This window comes from Terrapene carolina, unplaced genomic scaffold (genome assembly GCF_002925995.2).
Source record: "Terrapene carolina triunguis isolate 2854851 unplaced genomic scaffold, T_m_triunguis-2.0 Scaffold211, whole genome shotgun sequence".
Classification (NCBI taxonomy): Eukaryota; Metazoa; Chordata; order Testudines; family Emydidae; genus Terrapene; species Terrapene triunguis.
Window position 1 is genome coordinate 32,531,848 of NW_020664562.1, and position 11,003 is coordinate 32,542,850.

The 11,003-nt window shown below is 39.4% G+C and overlaps 1 protein-coding gene across 1 annotated transcript in view; it reads right to left on the reverse strand.

The window, feature by feature from the left end:
- Positions 1–10,325, reverse strand: part of LOC113407453 (alpha-N-acetylgalactosaminide alpha-2,6-sialyltransferase 3) — a 168,763-nt gene extending 158,438 nt beyond the window's left edge. Inside the window, exons 1-2 of the mRNA XM_026656002.1 lie at positions 10,293–10,325; positions 5,525–5,716 (exon numbers count right to left, since the gene is read on the reverse strand). Of these exons, the coding sequence (XP_026511787.1) occupies positions 5,525–5,716; positions 10,293–10,325 (225 nt within the window). The remainder of the gene's footprint in view (positions 1–5,524; positions 5,717–10,292) is intronic.
- Between the last annotated feature and the right edge of the window lie 678 nt (positions 10,326–11,003).

Below are 11,003 nucleotides of genomic sequence, written 5' to 3' on the forward strand. Positions count from 1 at the left end.
GTGTGTGTGTGTGTGTGTGTGTGTGTGTGTGTGTGTGTGTGTGTGTGTGTGTGTGTGTGTGTGTGTGTGTCCAGAACCACTTAAAAGCAGTGATTACAAACATTTGATCAGAACTGGTGCTCTAGGTGCAAAGTAAGCATTTCTTTTGGAATCTAAGAATGTTGCAACTCACTGGGAGTCGGGATTCCTGAACTACATTACTGGTTCCAACACTTCCCCATTGTATAGCTTTGGGCAAACTCAGTGCTTAACTTGTGCCAGGGCTGAACCCCAGCACCTCGAGGCTTGGCAGTTCAGAGCACCAGCACCTTGGGGCTTGCTGCACCAGTTATGAATGTAAAAAATTGGCTCGAGCACCTCTTTCATTACAAATTAAGCACTGGGCAAACTACAACGTCACTGGGCTTCCGTTTGCCTTAGAGTAAAATGGCTTAACGTTCCTAAATTTCTCTGAGATCTTGGACAAAAGGCACTAGGGAACTGCACATCATTCTAGATTTGCAGACATCACTGCATTGTAAAAAAGGATTCTTTTAGGTGTTTGGAGATTTTTTTTAAAGAAGAACATGACTATTACAGTCTATTCTATTCTAGATAGGTTTTTATACAGGGTTGATCACCAGAGTATCTGAGCACTTTCAATGTCCAATTCATGAAAGCACTTTGAAAGCAAAGGAGTCACTCTCTTCCTTTCTGAGTTATGACTGTATTTGTATGGACAACAACATTAATCACTCACAGTCTTTGTTTACAGAAGGAGTTTGTAGACCATCTGAGAACGTACCTTTTCCAACCCCACTGTGTAGCCTGTGTACAGTATTTGGATATATTTATTATAATGATTTTAAGTGTTATTGTGGCTATATTCTGGATTTGCTATCAATAAGAAAATGGTAAATTCCATGAATACTGATGGTGGAATAAAAAAAACAATTCAAAATTCACTTTTCAGTGTTTACAATCATATGACTTTGCATACTTTTAGACTTGCTTAGCATAAGACTTCACACTGCTAATGTGTTTAAAATTGATGTCATAAAGCTGCTATTTAAATACACGATGTTCACTAATTTGACTGGATCTCGTTGTGGGGTTGCAATTTTTGATAGCTGTTTCTCTTATATCTGTTTATGATACACTGCAAGTAAGATCACATGGGCTTTTTGGAGGAGGGGGAAGCTATCAGAATGACAACAGCCCTCAATTAAGTAAGTGTTGCAGCACTATATCTTAAAGTTATACTTGCTGTATTTAAAATAAAAATGCCAAGAGAAAAGGTTGCTTTCACAAACAGGCAGAAGATAGTTCTCAAAAAGTAGATTTCAACAGAAGTGTCACAAAAAAGCTTGAGATATAGAATCAAATAAATTAGAGATGGAAAGTCCTATAAGGTCATCCAACCCATCCATCTCCTTGTCACTGGAAGACAATTCCCTATAGAATACTCATATGCTTTGTCCAGTCTAGTTTTAAAATACCCAGTCAATTGTAATGGAGCTAGATGGCTCAAGGGATTGGAATGAATACAGTTACCATCATCACTGGTCTGAGTCCAGTAATGACTGATAGTGGTTACCAACTGAGAGCTGCTTGTTGGCCATTGTAAACGGTAGGTGGTCTTCAGACAGGTCACAGTCAACAGATGATCACACCACTGAAACCATCATTATAACAGATACCAATTCTCTTGACAGGAAGATGGGGCTCAAAATGAGCATGAGACTGAATTTATCTTTGATCTATATAAGTAAGCTCCAGGTCAGGTTTTAGGCAGAGTGGCAGATCAGTTTGGAGAAATTGGGAGTGCTGCTGCCTGTGCAGCACTGGTTCTGTGAAGAGTGCATGTTCTTCTCTGGGCTAATCATAGAGCTTTTTTCCAGTAGTAAATTCAATTTTAAATTAAATGTGTGTTTTCTGTAAAAGTTCTATGGGGAAAGGATAAACAGAAAGTGTTTAGGCCTCCAAAGGAAGTGGGCCTAGCAGCTCCAAAGCACAGTCTTCATCCACTCCTTGCATCCCCCAAAGGCCTCTCTTCAGGGACTCGGGTGTAGGTGGGGTGAACAGGAAGATACTGGCTGGAATGGATGGATGCAAATTGTTCCTTTGGCTTAGCAGAAGTTAGTCAAAAAAGATAACATGATCATATTAACATTTCTGCCGAGTCTCACGTAGGGAACCTGGGACCGCCACATTCAGGGTTGTTATCAGGAACTGGGGGACCGGGTCCACAGCCAGTGTGGAAGCAGCTAGCCCTAGCCTCCCACAGGTGGTCCTGCCCGGTGTGGGGACATATCCCTGGGTGCGGGTTCAAAAGGGGATCTTCTCAGATTGTTCTTAGGCAGCATTCCATTCCATTTTGAATTAAAGTGGGCAAGGATTGGATGCTGCTGCAGCAAATTCTCTGGAATCCATGAGCCCCTGAATGCAAACTTGGGACCTTATATTTTAGAAATATTGCATTAGTCAGAAAAACTAAAGTGTGTCTTAGCATAACAGGTCAGGACAATAACACTTAATATCCGATTTACATTAAATATAGTATGTTTACTGAACACAAAACCAATTTTTATAGCTGTTGCTATAGCTACAATTCAAGGAAACCATAGCAACAATATTGTATTATGTACAGCCTTAATTAAGGATAGTTAAATCACGTCTCTCACTGCAATCTACTAAGTACTCCCATGTAATCTAGTTATATTTCATCTTAAAATGTTTTAGTTATTTTTTGCGAAAAATATTTCATGTCATTATGTTACTAATTCCAACACACAATGAACTAGAAATATCCCTTTTGCTGCCGCATTCTGTTAGATGTTCACATTTCCAAGTGATATACATGCATCACCCTTTAAAATTTGTCTATTTTGTGATAAATAGACATGTTTATGTCACCACTTACTGATTGCATAAACTTTCCTATTATGCATCAGTGATAGCTTTAACCTTAATTACTGAGTGACTACTTTCTCATAACATGCCAAATTTTCCAAGTCCCATCACATTCAGTTATCCCCCAAAAGATACCAACTGCCTGAAATTTCACATGCCATAGCTCATCCCACGGTAGAGGTTTTTTTTGGGGGGGAAACATGGTAAACATCAGGAAAAATATCTTAAAGTGTATGTGTAGTTCATCTTTAAACATTTTTCTCGCCTTTTTGTCTTGACAGATGACTGAAATGGCATGGCATTAATGTGTTCTGTTTTGTTGCTTTACTGAAGAAGAGTGCCTTTCAGTAACTCTGGGGAGGCAGGGTACTAGAGGATGTATGCAAAGTAGTATGTAGCATGCTCCCTTGCCTCAGAATGGGAGGCTGTGGGGGAGACGGCGGGGGCAGGGGGGAGGGAAGGGGAATGGAGCAGGGGGAGCTGCATGAAAGCTTTTCACACAGCTGACACAAGAAATCTCCCTCACACAGGGAATAATTAATTCAAGAGCAGAGTATTCACAATTAGCAAGGCATGTTCGATATCCTCCTCATCATTGTTAATTAGCAAATATTAATGTAATCTGCATGTTTGAGGGGGAAAACAATTAAAGTTACTAATTAAAAAAAATCCTCCGTGGCCTCAGCTACATTGCAAATAATGTCTTGCTAATCGATTAATCAGTCACTGACTATCAGACCATTCAGTTCCATCTCCGATGTATGGGCTCATCTACATGGGATTCCCAGCACAGACACTCAAGCTAAAACTAGCAGTGTAGCCATAGTAGCATCTCAGGCTAGCTGCCCAAGCACAATCCTCCTGCCCGACCCACTCGGGTACATACTTGGGTGGCTGTCACGCAGTCACACTGCTATATTTGGCACACTAGCTCAAGCACAGGTAGCGCATGTCTCTCTACCCTCACTGGGAAAGACACCTCACAGCGGCAGTACCTTTGAATGTACCTTCGAAATACGTTAAGTAAACAAATCAGTAAGTGTGGAGCTATCCGTGTTTCTACATACACATCTAACCTCTGGGCGAACGAGCTGGTTCAGGGCAACAGCAATAGGATATTAAGCCCTTCTCCTCCAAGGCTGCTGGCTTGAATCCAGCTCAGATTGGAAGTGACCAAATGATTTTGGTGGCTTAATTTACACAAGTTGGTGGCCTCCATCTAGTTCACATAGTGTCCTCATCTCAAACCCACCACCACAGTTGGCAGTCAGCAATGTCGGGAGACAGGTGCACCTCATTAGCTGGCATGGAGAATTAACTGCCCTTTCTCCCTCAATGGGTTCCTCAATAGGTTTTATGTTTAAGGCACACTGGGTGAAATCCCAGCCCCAGTTAAGTCAATGGCATAGCTCCCGTTGACTTCAATGAGGCCAGGATTTCACTCACTGACTCAGGAAGACTTCTTTCCTGCTGCTTGTCCTGTGCTTGTTCTGTAGGCAAATGTACTCCAGGGCTCTCAATTCTGCATCCTTCATGAACACTACATTCATTACAAATGTTAAAAGCTTTTCAAAAATAACTCCCTACAAAACTACAATTTCTCGCTCTAGTTTTCACCTTTGACACTGTAATGGTGAAACAATTAACCTATCCAGTGCAGTTAGAAAACTAAATGAAAAACAGCTGCACTCACAAAGTGGGAAAAATACCTTCATTCTCAAAGAAGATATATTCAATGTACTCCGTACATGAATCTAATAATTATTACTTCCTTAAGCAAAATAAACCAAACAAAGAAAATAAGAAAATGGGACTGTAAAAGCATTTTACTGCTTGCCAGTGTAAAAAAGGAATAACTATTAGGAAGAGCTTGTAAAACAAATTCATGTTTTAATGTTATTGAATTTATTTGAATGATTTGCACTTATGCACAAATAGCAAACAAATTCTGAAGACAGAGTGGAGAAGATTTCAGTAAAATAAATATAATAAATATAACTACTACTAATAATAATTAATACAGGAATACCTCCAAGAGTGCCAATAGCATCAGAGTCCTTAAAGTACTGGAGTTGATGTAATCTGGCATCTTGACAAGATGGCTTATCCACAAGACCCAAACCAAACATTTTGCAAATGATAAAATACCACTAGTTAAAACACCATATGATACACAGTGGAAATGAAAATCCAACAATTTTCAAAATAAACTGACATGCTGTAAACTAAATATTAATGCAATATTTAAATTAAACCCCACAAAACACTAATCTGATGCTTGCTTTCTTATTCATACACTTTTACTGAATGGTGCCCTTCCTTCCTGCCATCTCCCAAAAAGAACTACCCAGAATTTTGAGTCCAGTTTACTGTTTTTTTTAAAGATCTGGTTATGGAGATTACAGAGTTTAAACTATCCAAATTTTTAAAAGGTTCCTTTGGTGTTGAAAAACATTACTTGCTTAGATTTTTCAGTGGGACATTTTCTGTCGGGACAGTTAAAACTCTTATCTGGGGCCAGTGAAATGGGGGTTTGTTGAGCACATGGTTGGCTTTGTTGTTTTTCAAATGCTTCATTTAGTTACCAAATTTATTGATCCTTTCTAGTCATCACTCTAGTAGAAGTTCTTACCTCTTGTGTTTTTACATTTATATATCCATAGTGCGTTCTGAGAGGCCGCCTTTGTTTGTCGGAAAACGGCATCCACTTTACACCAGTTTGTCCAAAGCAGTTTAGAATCAAAGGGAAGTTTACTTCATTTGTAAGGCGAACGATGACGAAGAGGAATGCTGCTATGAAACTTATTGTAATAATGGACTTTCTCTAAAATTGGAAAAAAAGAAAGTGTTTTACTAAAAATATAAGGATCAGTTTCAAACAACAAATCTATATATGCAATATCCACAGTAAGTACTCTTTCCCTTTTTCAAAGTTTTATCTGGTTGTGCCTACTGCAGGGAGTTGTAACTGCTAATGCTGCTAGATCCCAGTAAGATAGGCAACTGAATAATTTTGCATCTTAAAACTTGAATTTCAGTTGTTTTAAGAGTTTTGCCTAGGGCTGGTTGAAAAAATAAAAAATTTCTTGTGAAAAAATTCATCCCATTTTTAATCAAAATGGCAAAAATATTAACCAGCTATATAACTGGCTGAAAAATTGGATGCATTTTACATGAAAAATTCATCTTGGAATGTCACTATAAAATCAAAATTCGGACAGTTTCAATCTGTAGTTCCCTGGCATGGCATTTATGACTGGTACTCCCACTTTTGCACAAAGCTGATGCACTGAAACAAAATATACAATGATATCTGTATAGGCTAAAGTGATATATGATTGTCCCTTTCTCTTAACAGATTCTGATCTCATTTATTACATGTTAATTCTAAATCATTCCAATAAAGTCAGTGGAGTTACCCTGGATTTACATACTGTAACTGAAATCAGAATCTGACCCTTCCATTCCTTAGAATAAGCGGGCCAGACTTTCTGCTTCTTTCCAGGTTCACAGATTTACCAAGTGAGCCCTTATTACCAAGGACAAGTTGACCTCAATTGTTAATAATTTAAAAGGTCTCGAGTGTCCACTTAAACCCTGATTCTCACCTCTAATCCACCTAAACTTGAACCCACCTAGTCTTCTAACCAGGAAAACGTATTAATTACAGCTGCAGGATGGTGACACATTTCAACATAATGACTTAACATATAACTTGATGAGTCCTGCACTTTTAACAAGAGCAGAGAAATTGCTTCCAAACTACACCTCTACCTCGATATAATGCTGTCCTCAGGAGCCAAAAAAATCTTACCACGTTATAGGTGAAACCGCGTTATATCGAACTTGCTTTGATCCGCCAGAGTGCGCAGCCCCGCCCACCCGGAGCACTGCTTTTTATATCAGGATTCGTGTTGTATCAGGTCGCGTTATATCGGGGTAGAGGTATACTTAGGCACAAAGCATGTCCAGCTAGTGCAAGTGGCTAAGGAATTTAGACACAACAGAACTATACAGTTTACAGAAAACACAGTTTTAAAGGTTTTGTTGGAGGAATATGCCATTTATAGGCTTGAGGTATTTATATATTACTCCCATTGTATTATTGCTTTACCTCATTTGCTTCTATTTAATCACTCTATTGAAAGTAATTCCATCATTGTAAACAGCCGTATTAATGGAGCTTCAGTAAGAAGAAATAAATCAAGCCCTTTGAGAAGGTACAGTGTTTAAAGTACATATTATCTCTTAATGATGGATGTCAAAATCTGACTGCTAATGTCTGTATTTAATTGCAATCCAGAATAGCTGCAACTAGCACAAGTAGCATATCTGCAATGGCTATTACGTGTGGATGCTAGCTGTTGTAAAGGAGAGAAGAATGAGAGGACAAAAGACTCTAGTATGTAAAGATATAATCTTTTCCTGACCTGGAGTTTCATTTGACTACATACTGAGTAGTCAACAGACTGGAGAAATTAAAATTCAGTTCTGGGTAATGTTGGTGTTGTGTGTTTTTCTCCTTACACAGAAAACATGATATAAAAGAACCACATGAGCTTGGCAGGGTCTAAATAACCATGTTTATTGAATATATACAACATGCAAGGACTAGCTTAATATATATACTACCGCTCTGGTAGGGTTCTGGTGGCTTTTGAACACAGTGAGCACCACTAGAGGGTTCACAGATTATATAAAGAGCTACTATCCTATTCCCATATACACTGCAGTTGGCAGTATAGTTATGGTAGGTTAATTAGATGATTTGTCTGTTTTGACATCTTGGAAAACAGTAGTTTTATGAGTAATGGGAGGCAAGACAGGTTGAGATGGGAAATCAGGGAGAAAGGAGTTACTGAGGGGAGAATGGAAACTAGGAGAGGTGCTCCCTCCAGTGATGAGTTTTAGTGAATAAAATAAGAGGCAAGTTATTCATAAACTGTTAAAAAAAAGTTAAAGCAAGCAGTCTGAAGGGCAGAATAGGAGTATAATAGAATAGCAGATCTAACTTCCAGAAACACTAAGAGCCTGTGAACTTCTCATCAACTGCATTACAAAAGATGTACATTATATTGCATCAAGCTGGCTAGCATGGGCATATGTGCCATTCCAGATGGAATAGGATCTGTTTGGTTACATATGAAAGCTTTTAACAGTTCTGAGTGGCCAGGCTGTGCAGCACAGCGATATCCAGGAAGCAATGAGAGGGGTATAAATTTGTTGGATTATTTACCCCATTTAGGACTTTCCCCCCACTAAATAATGCAACAATTGAAAGGGGATTGCCAGAATGTATCTGAATGCATGTTTCCACTACATCTGTAAGCCTCGTTTGAAAAAACACACAGCTACAAGACATGGCATTGTATTCTATTCCACCACCAACAGATGTCACCAATAGATAGCTGTCTACCTTCCAGCTTTACTGAAGACCTTTAATCATTGATGCTGACTCCGTGGGTGCTCTGGGACTCAAGCATCAACTGAAAAAAAACAGGGGTGCTCAGCACCCGCGGGTCCGGATTAATCTTTTGTTGGCCCCGGTGCCCAGACTGTGGCCCCACCCCCCATTCCGCCTGCACTCTACCTAAGGTCCTGCCCCCACTCAGCCTCTTCCCCCAAAGCCCCACCCAATGCTCCATCCCAAGGCCCCACCTGGGCTCCACCCATTCCGCCTAAGGTCCCACCCATGCTCCACCTCAAGGCCTCACCCCTGCTCCACCCAAGGTCCCACCCACTCTTGGCCTCTTCCCCTGAGACTCCACCCACACTCTGCCCCAAGTCCCTGCCCCTGCTTGGCCTCTTTATCCTGAGACCCTGTCCATGCTCCACCCCGAGGACCTGCCCCCGCTTGGCCTCTTCCCCCTGAAGCCTGCCTGCTCTCCACCCTGAGGCCCCACCCCCACTTGGCCTCTTCCCCGAGGCCCTGCCCACTGCTCACACAGGGGGTGAGGGGGCAGAGAGGAGCACCCACCAGCAAAAACAAAAGTCAGTGACTGTATCTTTAATAACTCCTTGGAGGGGGTGTGGAAGGTTCAACCAGGTCGTGAGAATCAAGTTATCACCATTTGCAATCACCCCCAGCTGGCTTTCCTATAAATACTAAAAGGTTTCTTTAAAAAAAGTCAGAGGGAGGAATTTTTCTGCATTAGAAATGCAGAGCGTGTCTTTACACAGAATATTCTACAGTGTCTGGAGAAACAGTGCCATGACGACCTCACAAGAGAGCTGAAGGGATTTTTAATCAAACTATTAAATTTGGATATTTATTTTATTTTTGGTAACACACATTTAAGTTTATTTAGCTTTTTGAAGAAAGGAAGCTTTTTGCTAAAGATTCAGCATATTCATTTATTTCATTAGGGTGTGAGAACCACAAGCACCCATTCTCTGAGACATAACCTCCTACAACAAGACTGCTAGCGAAACCAAGGAAGACCAGACCTGACAGCCCTCAGAATGGCTCTGGTTAAAAAACAAGCAGAAAAAGACCCTACCGACCTAACTTTCAGGCTTTCTTAAGAAGCAAAAAAAGGGCACATGATCAATGCCTAAAAAATACTATGCCTGTCACTTTAAACAGAGGTATACCCCTCTAAAGAGGCTTTTTTCCAGCCACTCAGGAAAATTTTTTCATAGGTATTCCTCCTGCAGTGTCCCTTGTAAACTCCCCCTGCTTAAAAATAGACATTGTCACCTCTCCTTTCCTGAAATTTACAATTTCGAACTGGATTTCAAGGCTTTTTTTAAGTCACATTGGGTCATTAAAATATGGATGGAGCCATATTTATAGCTTATTGCACAATTGCTAATCTCAAATCTTATGCACATCAAAATGTTAAGCACCCGCAAAACCAATCATTTGAAATTTTGCCACACCAATACAGAATTAAATTAGCAAATTACAATAGGGAAAAATCTTGTTCCCGCTTTACTTTTCATTTCAGGTAGTTGCAAACAGCCCTTTAATAATAGAAACTTTTAAAATCTATTTCCTCTGACAGGAACGCTATCTATATGAAAATCTGTGTCAATCTATAAACTTTTCTAACTAATTTAATATAGGCATTTTGATGCACTTGGCATTTTAATTAAAAGATATCTAGTTTTAAACATGTTCCGTAGCTAGGTATAGCAGATAATACATTTTTAACAGATTCATAGCTGAATGACTTTCAAGCTATATAATTTTCAGATGCTTTTATTCCTTTCACAACAGTGCTAGACTTTAATCTAGCATATTCATTTACAGTGGCCAACAGGCTTTTGTTTGTTAACTTCACTCAGTAACCAAAGTAGATGCTCACTGAGGGTAAAAATGTATGTGTATGGCTACTCTGATAAAATTGCATGAACTGAAGGGATTTGAATATATGCAATGCAATACTTGTGATTACCTCAGACAGGGAAGTTGCTGGGGCACTAGCCATTTTTCTCTCTCGTTCTCTTTTTTTTTTCATTCAATATCCATAATATAATCCCAATTTTTGTTATTTCTTGGCAATCAGAATCATTCTGTCTAGGATGTATATCAAAATCAATAAGCATCATGCAGTAGGCACGAAGAATCATTCCTTCTAGGCTTGAATTTCTATACAGTATGTTGTTATATAATCACAGGACTGTCATACTATGTTGCTGGTTAGGATTCCGAGGAAAGCTCTGTGGAAATAAAACATGAATGATGAAACTAGTGTGTGTGTGTGTGTGTGTGTCTATATTTGACAGTATGGTTTCTAATGTGGTTTAACATATATAACCATTGCATTACCCACATTTTGGGGACTTACCAGTTACCTGTGTGACTCACTGGTTTTATTTTAGCAAGAATTTGACAGTTTTCTGAGTGAGGTAGAATTATTTTTCTTTTATGATCTGATAAGGAATATCGATGTGACAACAACATTTTACAGTTTCATCATTTTTGATGGATTGGTAACACATTTAAATGGATCTGTAGTATTTTGTGCTGTATACTGTTGTCTAACAGGGCTAGTAATAATTTACAGGTTTAACAAAAAAGAAAACATTTTCAGTATGACAAAGCAGTGTCACAACTTGTAGTAAATTCTACAAAGGTCTGTAGTCAGTATCTGCTTTACTGTGTT